Genomic DNA, 18,612 nt, shown 5'->3' on the forward strand with positions numbered 1-18,612 from the left:
GACCCACTGCTCTATACATGCGACACACACAAAATGCTGGTGGAACGCAGCAGGCCAGGCAGCATCTATAGGGAGAAGTACAGTTGATGTTTCTGGCTGAGACCCTTTGTCATGACAATTTCCAGCATCTGCAGATTTCCTCATATTTGTGCTCTATACATGCACATAGTTTGGATCTTGAGCTGTAAATCATCTCCAAAGTTTTATAATCTGTGATCAAGTAAAATTCTCACTCATACAAGTAAGAATGAAGTCCTTCACAGGCCCTTACTTGTGCTAATGCTCCTCGCTCTGTTTGTGAGTATTTTGTTCACAGTCTGTGAGACCACAGCTCACACAGCAGACAGGTACCATTTCTTCATTTTGTTTTTGTATGAGAACTGTCCCCAATCTGACTGGGCTGACATCTGCTATTAATTTAGTTGGCGCATCTTTATCAAAATATGCCACTGTACTTGCTCTGGCTAGCTCCTCTTTTTTGGTCTTTGAATGCTTGTTTCTGTTCTTCTCCAAACTTGACTGTGTGTCACTTCTGTGGTGTGTGGTGGTTCACGAGCATCCATCACTGCTCACATTCTCTCCACAGTTGGACTGATGCCTTTCTGTGACAAGAAAATTCCTATGAAAATTAGTCTGCCCATATTGAACTGACATTTCTCCAGGTTCTGTGTCAGTCCACACTCTACAAATCTCTTTAAGACAGCATGCAGTCTCTCATCATGCAGTTTTTGGTTAGGTACATGTAAAATCACATCACCTGAGATGTTTTCAACTTCAATTCCAATTAAAGCATTTGCTATCTCATGCTGGTACTGCTCACTGGCTGTTGACACACCTAATATCCGTCTCTTTTACCTACACATGCCATTATGCACAGTAAATGTGGTTATCCTTCTAGATTCTGGAGTTAGTTCTATCTGGAGATAGCCCCATTTCAAGTTTTATTTACTAAACTCTGCAGCTCCATTCATACCCTGTAGCATCTCATCTACAGTTGGAATGGGATATCTCTCCATCACAATTACTTCATTTTCCCTTCACGTGCCTAGGCACATTCTGATGTCCTTGTTGGGTTTTGGTAATTTCCTTCCTTTGGCCTTCCTCCCTTCATAAAGTGTGGAGTGACATTTGCAATCTTCTAGTCCATCATCACTGCCTCCTAAGGGTTTCTTTACGTTAAGCTCCCATTTGAGTTCTGGGTTACTACACAACACTCAATCTAAAATAGCCTTTCCCCAAGCAGGGTCAAGCACAAACTGCTCTAAAATTACATCTCATAGCCATTCAACAAATTCTCTCTCTTGTGATCTGAAACCAGTCTGTTTTTCTCAATCCCTTTGCATATTGGTCCCCATTACAATTCTGTCATTACCCTTATTGCATTCCTTTCTAAACTCCCTTTGAAATCTCAACCCCACATCTCTTACCAACAGAGCCACACCATAACCTATGCCTACTGCCCGTCCTTTTGAACAAAGTATATCCTTTGATGTTAAGCTCCCAACTATTACCTTCTTTCAGCAACAATTCAGTGATACCCACAATGTCATATTGACCAATCTCTAATTGTGTGAGTTTGTCCACCTTATTCCAAATGCTATATCCATTTAAATACAGCACCTTTAGTCCTGCACCCTTTTCAATTTTGCCTCTGTGGTGCAATTTAACACTTTGTTCTCTCTGCATGTGTACCCAATTATTGGTTTGTCCTTTCTTACATTCATATTACATCCACCATCTGCATGTAAACCTATTGGCTCATACTCGGCTCTATCACCTTGGCTGCTATCTTCTGCCATATTAATTTAAACCAGTCCCAATAGCTCTAGTCAATCTACCCAAAAGAATATTGGTTCCCCTGGGAATCAGGTGCAACTGGTCCTTTTTGTACAGGTTTCACCTGCCACTAAAGAGATCCCAATTATCCAAAAATCAGAATCCCTGACCCGTGCTCCAATTATTCAGCCACACACTTATCTGCCACTTCATTCTGTTCTTATCCTCACCTTTGCGTTGCACAGGCAGCAAATTCGAGATTACTATCCCTGAGGTCCTGCTTCTCAACTTCCTTCCCAACTCTCTATATTTTGTTTTATTAGGACCTCTTCCCTTCTCCTTCCAGTGTCATTGGTACCAATATGTCCAATGACTTCTGGCTGCTCACACTTCCTTTTCTGGATACTGTGGACGTCTTCAGAAACATCACAGATCTTGGCATCTGGGAGGCTAACTACCAACTGTGATTCCTTTTTGAATCCACCGAATTGCCTATCTGTCCCCATGACTATAGAGCTCCCCCATAACTGCTGCAATCCTCTTCCGTTCCCTGCCTTCTGAGCCGCTGGGCCAGATTCAATGCCAGAGGCATGGCCACTGTTGCTTTCCCCAGGTAGACTGTTCTCCCCCCGCCCAATAGTACTCAAAATGAAGTACTTATTGTTGAGGAGGACTGCCACAGGAGTGCTCTCTACTATCTGATGTTTCCCCTTCCCTCTCCTGACAGTCACCTATTTATCTCTCTCCTGTATAACTTGGGGTGGCTACCTTTCTGTAGCTCCTGTCTATCACTGCCTCACTTTTCCCAACAAGCTGAAGGTCATTTTGCTGCAGCTCCATTTCCCAATACAGTCTCTAAGGAGCTGCATCTTGATGCACCTGGCACAGATGTGGCCATCGTGGATGCTGGGACTCCATTGGAAATCACAGATCTGAAACCCAGAACAGAATACTGACAGAAGGAACACCCCCTATTCACTCTAGAGTTGAATAAGAAATAAGAAATGAACTTACCGAGATGCCGCCTGTTCTTGCTGAAGTCCTGTTTCAGCCAAAGCCTTCCTACTTTGACACACATGAATCAGACGACAACCCACAAGGACCGCTCTGCAAGACGGTACCTCTTTTTCATAGAGACTGGGTTTTACTGTCGGCTTAAAGTTCAAATGAGGAGTGCCACCACTTCCATCTCAGACCTAGTGTAACTGGCTCCATAAAACATTGGAAGTTTTGGAACCCACATTTCTCCATTCTCATCAATTAACGTTAAACTTACTTTAAATGTCTGTATCCTTGACCCCACTGTTGTGTATTTGCAACCTATCTTAACACTTCATTGCATAGTGCATACATCATGGTTCGATGCTGCATGCTCTGGATATGCCTTTATTTCTCACTCTCAATTCCATGCTCCCTCACGTGTTCTGTCCCATCATCACAGTACTTGACTAGTCTCAATCTACATCAACAAACCTTACCATTTCAATTTCAATTTCCTTTTCAATACATGACACCGTGCAAATAGAGTTTGTGCTTTACATGCTCACCAGTACTTGCTAATTCTTTATAATGGGTTATTTTATGTTTCACGGCTGCCTGTTCAGAGACAAATCTCAAGGATGTAAAATGTATATATAAATTGTACTTTGAACTTAATAATTAAACCGGGATCTTGCATCGTATAATAAATTCCCTTTTTTACATTGAAGATTTCAGATTGTCTCAAGCTGATCAAAGGCTGGATTTAAGCAGAGCTCAACAATGCAAAAAATGGAGCTGCATTCTGTTGGACTGAGGTCAGCCATGTTACACCGACTTCTGTTACCTGCCAGTAATGATGGATACTGATTAAGCAGTCGGATACATTCAAGCCCTTTTCAGGTTGATCCTTTGCTCAAATAAATTATTAGTTCACAAAACGTTTGGTGGTGAGAAGAGTAAATTCAAATAATTTCCAATTCTCAGGTCCCCTTGGAGAATCTTTTGACTGCTTTAAATATAGCAGCAATTCCCAGCCGCAACCGGTCATGGTTCATCATATCACAGGTGACCTTCTCTTCAAGATGGGTCACCCGATGTAAAGCTGCCTGTGAATGAGGCAGAACTCAACTAAATCGGGATCAGAGGGGTTTAGGCAATGGAAGTTCCAGCACTCAAAAATAAAGAGGAAAATCCCAGCTGGCAAAGAGTGAAAGAAAATTTGTAAGATTGCTGAAAATGCATTGTTGAAAAATACATCATATAGTTATTTACTAAACCTGTTTTCCTCATTCAATATTCTTAACATTATCCTTCTCTCTATATCTACTTTTGGTTTAGTTTTATATATTTATACATAATCACCTGTTTCTAAGAATACTTGGGTTTAATGTCACCATGTCTGTTTTGGTTCCCACATCATCTTTATAATTCTTGATTGGTGGAATATTGGATCTGCAAATAAATTTATACAAATATCTTTTCCATTTAATACAGCACAATAAAAACATAATCATTACTCTAATGATAAACACTAATGAAAAGCAGTAAATGCACAAAACTTAGCATTACTTCTGAAGAGGAGGTTGGCTCACAAATAGAGAAAATTTGCAGACAGTGTGAGAGGGAGGATAGGCAGGTGATAGAGAAGGGACGTGCTCAGACTGAAGGTTTGAGATGTGTCTATTTTAACTCAAGGAGTGTTGTGGACAAAGCAGATAGGCTTAGAGCATGGATCAGTACTTGGAGCCATGATGTGGTGGCCATTACAGAGACTTGGATGGCTCAGAGTCAGGAATGGTTATTTCAAGTGCCGGGTTTTAGGTGTTTCATAAAGGACAGGGTGGGAGGCAAAAGAGGTGTGGTGTGGCACTGTTGATCAGAGATAGAGTCATGGCTGCAGAAAAGGTGAATGCCTTGGATGGTTTGTCTACGAAGTCTCTGTGGATGGAGGTTAGGAACAGAAATGTGTCAATAACTTTACTGGGTGTTATTTATTGGCAGCCCAATAGTAACAGGGATATCGAGGAACAGGTAGGGAAACAGATCATGGAAAGGCGTAATAAAAACAGTGTTGTTGTGATGGGAGATTTAATTTCCCAAATATTGATTGGCATCTCCCTAGAGCAAAGGTTTAGATGGGGTGGAGTCTGTTAGGTGCGTGTAGGAACGTTTCTTAACACAATATGTAGATAAGCTTACAAGAAGAGAGGCTGTACTTGGTTTGGTATTGGGAAATGAACCTGGTCAGGTGTCAGATCTCTCAGTGGGAAAGCATTTTGGAGATGGTCATCATAATTCTATCTCCTTTACAATAGCATTAGAGAGAAATGGGAACACACAAGTTAGAAATGTGTTTAATTGGAGTAATGGGAAATGGGAAATCTTTCAGGCAGGAAATTGGAAGCTTAAATTGAAAACTGATGTTCTCAGGGAAAAGTATGGAAGAAGTGTGGCAAACATTCAGGGGATATTTGTGTGGAGTTCTGCACAGGCACGTACCAATGAGACACGGCAGTTATGGTAGGGTACAAGAACCATGGTGTGCAAAGGCTGTAATAAATCTTGTCAAGAAGAAAAGAAAAGCTTACTAAAGGTTCAGAGAGCTAGGTATTGTTAGAGATCTAGAAGATTATAAGGCTAATAGGATGGAGCTTAGGAAGGAAATTAGGAGAGCTGGAAGGGGCCATGAGAAGGCCTTGGCAGACAGGATTAAGGAAAATCCCAGGGCATTCTATAAGTATGTGAAGAACAAGAGGATAAGACATGAAAGAATAGGACCTATCAAGGGTGACAGTGGGAAAGTGTGTATGGAACTGGAGGAAATAGCAGAGGTACTTAATGAATACTTTATTTCAGTATTCACTAGGGAAAAGGATCTTGGTGATTGTAGTGATGACTTGGAGCAGACTGAAATACTTGAGGATGTAGAGGATAAAGAGGATGTGCTGGAGCTTTTGGAAAGCATCAAGTTGGATAACTCACCGGGACTGGATGAGAGGTACCCCAGGCTACTATGGGAGGTGAGGGAGGAGATTGCTGAGCCTCTGGTGATGATCTTTACATCATCAATGGGGATGGGAGAGGTTCCAGAGTATTGGAGGGTTGCGGATGTTGTTTCTTTATTCAAGAAACGGAGAAGAGATAGACCAGGAAATTATAGACCAGTGAGTCTTACCTCAGTGGTTGCTAAGTTGATGGAGAAGATCCTGAGAGGCCAGATTTATGAACATTTGGAGAGGTATAACATGATTAGGAGTAGTCAGCATGGCTTTGTCAAGGGCAGATCATGCCTTACGAGCCTAATTGAATTTTTTGAGGAAGTGACTAAACACATTGATAAAGGGAGAGCAGTAGATGTAGTGCATTTGGATTTCAGCAAGGCATTTGATAAGATACCCCATGCAAGGCTTATTGAGAGAGTAAGGAGACATGAGATCCAAGGGGACATTGCTTTGTGGATCCAGAACTGGTTTGCCCACAGAAGGCAAATAGTGGTTGTAGAATGGTCATATTCTGCATGGAAGTTGGTCACCAGTGGAGTGCCTCAGGGATCTGTTCTGGGACCCTTACTCTTCATGATTTTCATAAATGACCTGGATGCTGAGGTGTAGGAATGGGTTCGTATGTTTACTGATGACAGAAAGGCTTGCAGGTGTTGAGAATAGTGTGGAGGGCTGTCAGAGGTTACAGCGGGACATTGCTAGGATGCAAAACTGGGCTGAGAAGTGGCAGATGGAGTTCCATCCAGATAAACCGGAAGAGGTTCATTTTGGTAGATGAAATATGATGGCAGAATATAGTATTAATGGTAAGACTCTTGGCAGTGTGGACGATCACAGGGATCTTGGGGCCCGAGTCCATAGAATGCTCAAAGCAACTGCACAGTTTGACTCTGTGGTTAAGAAGGCGTCCAGTGTATTGGCCTTCAGCAATCTTGAAATTGAATTTAGGAGCCGAGGGGTAATGTTGCAGCTATATAGGACCGTGATCAGAACCCACTTGGAGTACTGTGCTGAACTCTGGTCGCATCACTACAGGAAGGATGTGGAAGCCATAGAATGGGTGCAGAGGAGATTTACAAGGATGTTGCCTGGATTGGGGAGAATGCCTTATGAGAATAGGTTGAGTGAACTCGGTCTTTTCTCCTTGGAGCGACAGAGAATGAGAGGTGACATTACAGAGGTGTATAAGATGATGAGGGGGTTGATTGTGTGGATAGTCAGAGGCTTTTCCCAGGGCTGAAATGGTTGCCAAAAGAGGACACAGGTTTAGGTGCTGGTGAGTAGGTATAGAGGAGATGTCAGCGGTACATTTTTTACTCAGAGTCTGGCGAGTGTGTGGAATGAGCTGTCGGCAACAGTGGTGGAGGTGGATACGATAAGGTCTCTTAAGAGACTTTTAGATACATACATGGAGCTTAGAAAAATAGAGGGCAATATTTAAGCCTAGTAATTCCTAAGGTAGGGACACTTTCGGCACAACTTTGTGGGCAGAATGGCCTGCATTGTTCTGTAGGTTTTCTATGTTACTACTTATCAGCCTAAAAAGTGGTCATTGACCATTTGTAGTGTAATTTCATACAGATCTATAATTCTGCATCATATAAATTCCTGGGTGTTCTTGTTTATTTTTTTTCAATATTACAGGATTATTCTCTCAATGATATGTTCCCTGCCAAAGATATATCTCCTTATGACATCCAGTATGTTTAGGAAATTAATTTGCCCATCACCAGTACATTCTGCACATGGTGAGTGTGCATCATTATAGCTGCTTTGTAAAGCATCTGTGGCCTTGCCAGTGACACCAACTATAAAGCTTCATATATGCAATTATGCTGTTATACTGTTTGGAATACATTTACAATATTTTGAACCAGTTGCTTGTCTATAAAATATTACTTACTGTATTAATTGCAAGGTACATCAAAACGTAATTAACAAAGTGTATAATTGAAGCATAGAATCACAGTGTGCAAAGAGAATCACCAGGATATAGGCTGGGTTTATATTCCTTGGAATGGAGGAGAATGAGACAGGACATGATTGAGGAGCATAGATGGAATTTATTCACAAATAATTCCCCAGAGCAGAGATGTATAAAACTGGAGGGTACAAGTTTAAAGTAAGTGTTAAGAAGTTAAGAAGGGAAATAACCGAAAATGTTTTCACCTTGAGGATGTGGGAATCTGGAATACACTGCCTAAAGGAATAAACCACAATGCCAGGACACAGAAAGCTATAAGCTAAGCAATGGAAAATGGGATTAGTCCAGAATTGTACCTAATGAGATGCAGGAATGTTGTTAACCTGTCATTAGGTCAATGAATCTCTAGGATTCATTACTTTACAAAAAGCTTTCTATTCAGTGCTCTGTTGGTCAGAAGGCATCTGCTTATTAATTTCCACCTATTTATCAGAAATGATCAGTTCTAGAAAATCACTTAAACCTGTTGTCTTTTCCACTTTAAAGTCTAGGAATGAGGCTCTGCCTATAATTACCATTCATCCATTGATGTGAAACTCTTTTGTTCAACTAAGAATTTCTGAGGGATTCCTCTCTTACTTAATCAGAATCAGAATCAGAATCAGGTTTTATATCCTTGGCATTTGTTGTGAAATTTGTTAACTTCATGGCAACAGTCCAATGCTATGCAAGGCAACAGAGAGAGAAAAAAGTAAACTCTAAATTACAGTAAATATAGGTTAAATAATTAAATTAAATAAGCAGTGCAAAAATAGCAAATAAAAAAAGATGTGAGGGAGTGTTTATCGACTCAATGTCCATTCAGAAATCAGATGGCAGTGGCGAAGAAGCTGTTTCTGAATTGTTGAGTGTGTGCCTTAAGACTTCTGTATCTCCTTTCTGATGGTAGCAATGAGAAGAGGGCATGTCCTGATTGGTGGAGGTCCTTAAAAAAGGATGGCATCTTAATGAGCCACTGTTCCTTGAAGATGGCCTGAATAATGCCACCTTTATGAGCCACCACTCCTTGAAGATGCCCTGAATACTACAGAGTCTGGTGCCCATGATGGAGCTGATAATGTTACAACTGTCTGCAGCTTACTTCAACATAGCAAACACTCACCCCCTGCCCCCGACCCACTCACACCAGAAGGTTATGCAGCCAGTTAGAATGCTCTCTGCAGTACATCTGTAGAAATTATGAGTGTTTTTGGTAACATACCAAATCTCCTCAAGCTCCTAATGAAATAGAGCCACTGTCTTGCCTTCTTAATAGCTGCATTGATATGGATTGGATTGGAAGGTTTTGGATTGAAGCATTTCCTATTCTGGAAACTTTAATACAAAAAATCTGGTACAAAACCAAGCAAGATGTACGTTCTTTTGAATAAACTGTTCATGTTCTTTAAGGTGAAAATGACAAGAACTCTTTAAACAACCACCATGCCCAATAACCAAGGAGGAGAGATATAGGTGATCTCATTCAATCTTTTCTGAAGATCCCAGGTCTAAATTTATCCCATGAACAAGCCAAATGAAGAAGAAACAAATTGCTGGTCAAACTGAGTGGGTCAGGCAGCATCTGTGCAGGGGAATGGACAGTTGATGCTTCCGGTAGAGAATCTTCATCTAGAGCCTTTATCTCTGATCCAGATTCTGGCAGTCACAAGTGGTACAATGTAGGGGAAAGTTTGGGAGAATAGACAATAGGTGCAGAAGTAGACCATTCGGCCCCTCGAGTCTGCACCGCCATTCTGAGATCATGGCTGATCATTCACTATCAATACCCAGTCCCTGCCTTGTCCCCATATCTCTTGATTACCCTATCCATCAGATATCTATCTAGCTCCTTCTTGAAAGCATCCAGAGAATTGGCCTCCACCGTCTTCCGAGGCAGTGCATTCCACACCTCCACAACTCTCTGGGAGAAGAAGTTCTTCCTCAACTCTGTTTTAAATAACTGACCTCTTATTCTCAATCCATGCCCTCTGGTACTGGACTCTCCCAACATCTGAAACATATTTCCTGCCTCAATCCTATCAAATCCTTTAATTATCTTAAACGTTTCAATCAGATCCCCTCTCAATCTCCTCAATTCCAGCGTGTACAAGCCCAATCTCTCCAATCTCTCTGCGTAAGACAGCTCTGCCATCCCAGGAATCAACCTAGTGAATCTACGCTGCACTTCCTCAATTGCCAGAATGTCCTTCCTTAAACCTGGAGACCAAAACTGTACACAATATTCCAGGTGTGGTCTCACCAGGGCCCTGTACAAATGCAAAAGGACATCCTTGCTCTTGTACTCAATTCCCCTTGTAATAAAGGCCAACATTCCATTTGCCCTCTTCACTGCCTGTTGCACTTGCTCATTCAGCTTCATTGACTGATGAACTAGGACTCCTAGGTCTCTTTGCATTTTTCCCTTACCTAACCCTACACCGTTCAGACAATACTCTGCCCTCTTGTTCCTGCTTCCAAAGTGGATAACTTCACATTTATTCACATTGAATGACATCTGCCAAGTATCTGCCCACTCACCCAGCCTATCCAAGTCTCCCTGTATTCTCCTAACGTCCTCTTCGCATGTCACACTGCCACCCAGTTTAGTATCGTCAGCAAACTTGCTGATATAGTTTTCAATGCCCTCATCTAAATCGTTGACATAAATCGTAAAGAGCTGTGGTCCCAATACAGAGCCCTGTGGTACCACACTAGTCACTTCCAGCCAGTCCGAGAAACACCCATTCACTGCTACCCTTTGCTTTCTATCTGCCAACCAGTTTTCTATCCATGTTGAAACCCTGCCCCCAATGCCATGAGCTCTGATTTCACTCACCAATCTCCTATGTGGCACCTTATTGAATGCCTTCTGAAAATCTAGGTACACAACATCCACTGGCTTGCCCTCGTCTAACATCCTTGTTACACCCTCAAAAAACTCCAACAGATTAGTCAAGCATGATTTGCCCTTGGTAAATCCATGCTGGCTCGGCCTAATCCTATTACTGCCATCAAGATGTGCCACTATTTCGTCCTTAATAATGGACTCAAGCATCTTCCCCACGACTGACGTTAGGCTAACAGGGCGATAGTTCTCCGTTTTCTCCTTCCCTCCCTTCTTGAAAAGTGGGGTTTGTGTAAATAGGTGCTTGAAGGTCATCATGGACTCTTTGGGCCAAAGGGCCTGATTCCATGATTTATGAATCTGACTCTGACAAACCAGATTATGAAGGAATTATCACATAATAATAGCTTGTGGATGTGTATTGTTATCAAAGTGGCTCCTACACTGAGAATGGCTAAGTATATTTCTTTGGCTGTGGAAACCTCTGAGATATCTATATTTTTTCCATTCTTTCTTATCTTACCTGAATACAAAGTCGGCCTGATTGATTTCAGCTCCACAGCTGCTGTTAATTAGAACTCCAGCATTTCCAACAACTGAGCAATATTTAAGTTTGTGATCTTTAAACGGATCTGTCTGAACAAAATAAACATCATTCAATTAGAAAATTAAGCTACATTCAGAACTATTTATTGGAGCCCAATGCTGTGAGTCATCTCTGTTTATGCAAATCTCTCTGCAGTAACCATACTCAATCTTCATTCTTCCCTCCCACTGCCTTCTCTACCTGTTTTTCATTTCCTCTCTCTTTCTCTCTCTCTCCTTCCCCCCTCTTTTTCTCTCCATCTCCCTCTGCCTCAGTCTATCATTCACATACCGTATTTCCCAACTCAACACTTCTCTCCTACCCTGCATGGCAAACATGCCTACCATTTTACATTGCTCTTCAGATAATGAATCCCAGACTCCTTTCTCACCACATCCATTCTGGCCAGCTTGCCCTCCTCATTCTCAGTCCTGATGCACAATTTCAGTCAAATCAAGTTTATTGTCATTTAACTCTATACGTGTATACTGTGAAATGAGGCAATGTTTCTACAAACCAGGGTGTAAAGCACAGTCGTACACAAAACACACAAACTTAGGAAAGTAGGTGTAAAACTCTGGTTAAGATTTCTACTGCTGTGCTGTGAGGTATTTTTTTTATTTTAGTAATTTTCTGCAAATACTGTGTGTCCTGTTAGTGAGATTCATACACTGTTGTTTTGCCTTCAGTTAAAGATACGGAGCATTTTTTGGGTCATTCCAGAGCGTTGGGATGGTCAGATTTCTGAAGGACAGTAGTTTGGTTTGGGGTCTTTTCTGAGGAGGTGCAGAGGAGAGCACAAGCAAAGATGCTTGGAGAATCCCACTTGAAGAAGTGTATTGTGCAGATGAATGGTTTAAAGGAGGAAGAGCCAATGCTCCTGAGGTAGCCCGTTCATTCAAGATTGTCATCGAGGTGAATTCAAACTATGGGTGGAGTCCTTCACACAGAATGTGGGTTCATCGCATAAGTAAAACAATACCCAACTACTCCAAAAATGAGATCCAACGTTTATGTGCATATTGAACTGGTTTAACCTTAATGGGACCTTTTAAATTTATTTTCTTTTTCTGTAACTGTTTGCTAACATTAAAAATTTGGTAAATATACTTGCTTTGTAATTTGATGCCATTCTCCAATCTTCCATTTCCTGGCAAATGATGATTGTGTATAGGAGAGTATTTACACAGCTTTTGCTACTATTAATGTTCTTTAATCAGAACATCCTTACTTTCCTGTTTCATTAAACCCAAATCATACTGACCCTAGACATTCTGCTTATGAAACGTGGCCCTCTCACCGCTGATTCACATGGCTGTCAGCCAAGTTAGTTAATGAGCAAGTTTGGACAGAGGGTTACATAAGGATAAAATTGAGAGATAAATTATGCATAAACAAAGTATGATGCATGATTTTAATTGTATGGTAGAGAAAGATCAGATCAATCAGCAGCACCCAAAATGTCAACAACTCACTTCCTCCCAAAAATGCTGCTCAACCTGCTGAGTTCCTCCGCCAGATTGTTTCTTGCTCTATAACCCAGAAAGCTACAACATACACAGATGGAAGCTGAGGTGCTGTATCTCACTGGGGCTCTTGAACCTGGCATAGAAGACTAAGGCAGATTAGGTGGAAAGGAGGATGGATGCCTCACTACCAGATGAACTCAGCGGCTTCTATGCCCGCTTTGAAAGGGAGAATATAACAACAGCTATGAAGTTCATTGCTGCACCCGGTGACCCTGTGATATCTGTCTCAGAGGCCCATGTTAGGCTGTCCTTAAAGAGGGTGAACCCTCGCAAGGTGGAAGGACCAACTGAGTGCCAGGTAAGGCTCTGAAAACTTGTGCCAAACAACTAGCTGTAGTATTCAAGGACATTTTCAAACTTTCACTGCTATGGACGGAAGTTCCCACTTGCTTCAAAAAGGCAACAATTACACCAGGGCCTAAGAAGAACAATGTGAGCTGCTTTAATGACTATCGCCCAGTAGCACTCACATCGACAATGATGAAATGCTTTGAGAGGTTGGTGATGACTAGACTGAGCTCCTGCCTATCACCTATCACCACAATAGGGCAATCTCAATGGCTCTTCACACCACCACAGACCACCTGGACAACATAAACACCAACGTCAGGATGCTGTTCACTGAAAATAGACAGACAGACATACTTTATTGATCCCGAGGGAAATTGGGATTCTTAACAGTCTCACCAACCAAGAATAGTGTAGAAATATAGCAATATCAAACCATAAATAATAAAATAATAATAGATAAATAATGCCAACTGGAAATTAGTCCAGGACCAGTCTATTGGCTCAGGGTGCCTGACACTCCAAGGAAGGAGTTGTAAAGTTTGATGGCCACAGGCCGGAATGACTTCCTATGATGCTCAGTGTTGCATCTCGGTGGAATGAGTCTCTGGCTGAATGTACTCCTGTGCCTAACCAGTACATTATGGCGTGGATGGGAGACATTGTCCAAGATGGCATGCAACTTGGACAGCATCCTCTTTTCAGACACCACCGTCAGAGTCCAGTTCCACCCCCAGTTTGTTGATTCTGTTGGTGTCTGCTACCCTCAGCCTGCTGCCCCAGCACACAACAGCAAACATGATAGCACTGGCCACCACAGACTCATAGAACATCCTCAGTATCGTCCGGCAGATGTTAAAGGACCTCAGTCTCCTCAGGAGTGAGATATGCCATCTAGTGGAGCGGTGTTGCAGCAACAACCTTGCACTTAACATCAGTAAGATGAAAGAATTGATTGTGGACTTCAGGAAGGGTAAGAAGCAGGAACACACTCTAATCCTGACAGTGGGATCAGAAGTGGAGAGAGTGAGCAGTTTCAAGTTCCTGAGTGTGAAGATCTCTGAGGACCTAACCTGGTTCCAACATATCGATGCAGTTATTAAGAAGGCAAGACAGCGACTATACTTCATTAGGAGTTTGAAGAGATTTGGTATATTAACAAGTACACTTAAAAACTACTACAGGTGTACTGTGGAGAGTGTTCTGACAGGCTGTATCACTGTCTGGAATGGAGGGAGGGGGGCTGCTGCACAGGACTGAAAGAAGCTGCAGAGGATTGTAAATTTAGTCAGCTCCATCTTGGGTACTAGCCTACCAAGTAACCAGGACATCTTCAAGGAGCGGTACCTCAGAAAGGCAGCGTCCATTATTAAGGACGTCCAGCACCCAGGGCATGCCCTTTTCTCACTGTTACCATCAGGCAGGAGGTACAGAAGCCTGAAGGCACACACTCAGCGATTCAGGAACAGCTTCTTCCCCTCTGCCATCCAATTCCTAAATGAACATTGAACCCTTGGACACTACCTCACTTTTTAAATACATATTATTTCTGCTCTTTGCAGTTTCTAATCTATTCATATACATTTACTGTAATTGATTTACTTATTTATTATTATTATTATTATTATTATTTTTCTTCTTCTTCTATATTATGCATTGAACTGAACTGTTGCTGCTAAGTTAACAAATTTCACAACACATGTTGGTGATAACACAAAAATATAGCTGCAGATGCTGTGGATCAAAGAATAGGCACAACGCTGGAAGAACTCAGCAAGTCAGGCAGCATCCATGAGAAAAGAGTAGCCAACGTTTTGGGCCGAGACCCTTCATCAGGACATCTTTCCTGATGAAGGGTCTCGGCCCGAAACATTGGCTACTCTTTTCTCACGGATGCTGCCTGACCTGCTGAGTTCTTCCAGTGTTGTGTACCTATTCTTTGGTGATAATAAACCTAGTTCTAATTTTGATTCTGATTCTGATGCTGAATTAATTGGAATTTTCATACCTGGAGTGCAGGAGTGCAGTTGGAATCTGAAATGCACTGCTTGGAGGGAGGTGGAGAAAAATACTCTCACAACATCTGAATGGCATATAGATCATGTGAAGGCAAATATGCAATTTAACTTGTCATCACGGCCAGCAGTGACAACATGGGCTGAAGGACCTGGCTATGTACTGTACTGTCCTAAATTCTATTAATTACCAAGATATGGAGCGCATCGAACCAAAGGTTGGCACAGATGTAGTGGGCCGAGGGGCCTGTTTCTGTACCTTCTGACTGTACAGTTTTAGAAAGAAAGTGAAGGATCTGAAGCGAGCACAGAAGGGAATTACAAGAATGATGACACAATTGAAGGATGTCAATTACAAGACAGGATCACAGAAGTCAAAGCAGTAAAGAGGGAGAGGAGATTCCTTAAGTGCGTACAAGATGGGTGCAGGCAGGATAGAATAGACTAATAGGAAGGGGAACATATTTCCATTTGCTATTAGTGTGAGGACAGAGAACAGATTTATAAAGGACAATAGAAGCATGGAGGAAGAGATTTCAAAAAAATATATACTGCAATTTGGAACTCATTTTCTTTAAGAATAAACACAATTGATTAGTGCTTTCAAAAGATAATTGAAAATAATTTACAGGGTAAAAATGGGAAGAGCATCTGAATACAGTGAGGATAATAACATGTTGGTATCATTAGAGAGTGAGACTGCTTCGGAGGAAGGAGAAACAGGTGATATTTCAAGTTACAAACCAGTTTGTCAGATCTATAAGAATAAACATTCTTCGCTTTATGTTGTAGTGATGATGGGCAAGGGATAAAGAGGACAGGTTAAAGACAAAGGGATAAGCTGTAAACAAAGTCATTTAGTTGACTGATTGATAAGGGCATCAGAATAGAAAAAAAGCTAAAATATTTTATATGCTTGTGTACACATGACAGATTTAAATTAATAGGTTCCGTGTTACTTTGTTTGTACTTTTTCTACTGTTGTCATTAAACTATTAATGGCTTTCTTCACTGCTAATCACTGTAGCAAATCTGGAATTCTCTTCATATATTCCCATAGTCCTTTCCAATCTTTCTTGTTTTCTCACTTTCTCAGTTCTAAGCAGTTGGAAATATATAGGTTATTGCTATTTCAACAGATGCCACTTGGCCTGCTGAGAATATGCATTCAGGATCTGTTGAATTTAAAAATCCCATTGATTATCTTAATAGGCATTAATATATATATACTTGATGTGGGGAGGCCAAAAAATGGGTTTGATAATGTTTATTTTGTACCAAAAAATTGATAACAGTGTGACAGACATGGACAGTGCCTTTAAAAGAGAGAGAGAAACTGGTTACAGTACTGCTGCCTGCTTGTGGGTTGCTATGGTGATAGAGAGGAGGAGTTATATGATGGACAATTCATGTTTACAGATGCTTCGTCACATGTTTAATTTAAGCAAGGTTAGATGACTCTCTCGCAGTGAGACAGAGTGGAATACCGGTTAAGGTGACTGGTCAACGAAAATGACAGAAAAGTCACTAGGTGAAACTTTCGAGTGCGCACAAGGGTGGGTTGAGGATCGTTCAGGGAAATCTAACAGTGGCTATCACGTTGTGTAGAAGGGCTGAGCCAATGGAGGCTACTGGTGTGTTTACCCTTGCCTAGGTGGTAGTTTTCCCTCGAAGATTGTACCCTTTGTGATAAGCTACATTTGATTAACTTGAGAGTGGACTCAGAGTCTGACGACGGAAGAACAACGGCACCTGTTTATCCATTTTTCTCCTATTGTGGATTTCACCTTGGTTTACAGATACCTATTTCCCCCAGCAACTTCGTGCATTGAACTGAACTTTCTTACATTACCGTCGTAAGACTTTAAATCTTGCCACTTGAGCTTGAACGAGTTTGGGAATGATATTTACACACATATATATGAATAACACTGCTAACTTTTGACATGATTGGTTTAAGTTACTATGTTAAGTAATGACTAATAAATAATTGTTTTTAGCATCAAAACCAGATTCCAAGTGTATTCTATTGCTCCCAGTTCATTCAAACCGTTGCGTGTATGTAAAATACTGGGGGCTCATTTGGGAGATAAACAAAATAGAATTTATTCATTGATTAATGATCGATCGGTTTGGGGAAACCCCTTTTCATTTCTTTGAGTAGAAAATCGGTAGCAATGGAGGTTGATAGATTTCTGGCAAAGCCCACCTCTGAAGTATTGGATGATGCTATGAGGGCTGGGTTGTTGGAAATTGCTCAAAAGTTAAAACATAAGGTGAACACTGAAATGAGGATGGCTCATATTGAGACATTAATAGAAGAGTATTATGTATCCAGTAAAGTGTTTGTGGGAGATGTGTTGGAAATGTTTGCTAAAAGTAAACCTACAAAGGCTGAGCTTCAGCTTCAGGTAGAAAAAATCAAGATGGAGGCTGAGGATAGGCAAAGAACACATGAGTTGCAACTAAAACAGCTCAAGGCTGAGGAGGCAGATAAAATGTGGCAGTTTGAGCTGAAAAAAATAGATAGATTGCAGCAAGGATTTCTACTGTTAGACCCTAGTAATAGGTTTAGTGCCAGCCGAGAAGTTAAATTGGTACATCCATTCAAGCAAACAGAAGTTGATAAATATTTCCTGCATTTTAAAAAAGTGGCTCAAAATTAAAAGTGGCCAAAAGACAACATATCTGTTTTGTTACAAAGTGTATTTAAGGGTAAAGCCCAACAAGCATTTTCGGCCCCCTCACTTGAAGTGGCAGCTGATTATGACTTACTGAAAGAGGCTGTACTCAAGGCTTATGAGTTGATACCGGAAGCTTACTGACAAAGGTTTAGGAATTTGAGGAAATCTGTGAACCAGACATGTGGAATTTGCTTATGAAAAGTTTGTGCATTTTGATTGCTGGTGCACCTCTAAAAATATAAAAGATGATTTTAACAGCTTGAAAGAGTTGTTTGTGATTGCAGAATTCAAAAAGTTGTATCCCTATGAGATAAAGACATATTTAGATGAAAATGATGCTACCACTTTACAGGAGTCTGTTACATTAGCAGATGAGTTTGCTGTAACCCACAAGGTTAAGTTTACCCTGAATAAGAGCTTCCAAGAGAGTAGCAGGGTAACCCACAGTGTAAGACAGGAATTAAATAGGGAACTAGTGACAAAAGTAAGGATGAAGTGAAGCAGTCAAGGGAGAAATCTTCCATTCTTACTTCTTGTTATTGTAAGAAACTGGGTCATATGATGACTAATTGTTCCATTCTGAAGAAGAGAAGTGAAAAGGAAAAGGAGGCAGTCCAGAATGCCTCTTTTCAGTTTGTTGAGACACCACTAAGGACAAAGGGGTCTGAATGAGTTAAGAAGGGAGTCAACTGTTTCATATCAGATGGGTTTGTGTCCATAAAGGAGGGGTCAACCTGGGCCTTTCGAGATACTGGGGCTTCTCAGTCCCTTATATTGGACAGTGTTCTAGTGTTTGGTGACGTGACAAAAACTGGTGAAGTCAATATTGTTAGAGGTATTGGGAAAGGGACTGTTTCCTTGCCTCTACATAAGGTGATTTTGAAGTCCAGATTGGTATCAGGACAGGTTAAGATAGGGGTACAACCTGAATTACCGCTGAAGA

At 41.2% G+C, this 18,612-nt stretch overlaps 1 protein-coding gene across 1 annotated transcript in view; it reads right to left on the minus strand.

Moving 5' to 3' along the window:
- LOC132395152 (alpha-N-acetylneuraminide alpha-2,8-sialyltransferase-like) overlaps positions 1–18,612 on the minus strand; it is a 75,079-nt gene that overhangs the window by 24,944 nt on the left and 31,523 nt on the right. Inside the window, exons 4-5 of the mRNA XM_059971451.1 lie at positions 11,091–11,203; positions 4,120–4,209 (exon numbers count right to left, since the gene is read on the minus strand). Of these exons, the coding sequence (XP_059827434.1) occupies positions 4,120–4,209; positions 11,091–11,203 (203 nt within the window). The remainder of the gene's footprint in view (positions 1–4,119; positions 4,210–11,090; positions 11,204–18,612) is intronic.

The sequence above is a fragment of the Hypanus sabinus genome, chromosome 6, assembly GCF_030144855.1.
Source record: "Hypanus sabinus isolate sHypSab1 chromosome 6, sHypSab1.hap1, whole genome shotgun sequence".
In the NCBI taxonomy this organism is placed as follows: Eukaryota; Metazoa; Chordata; class Chondrichthyes; order Myliobatiformes; family Dasyatidae; genus Hypanus; species Hypanus sabinus.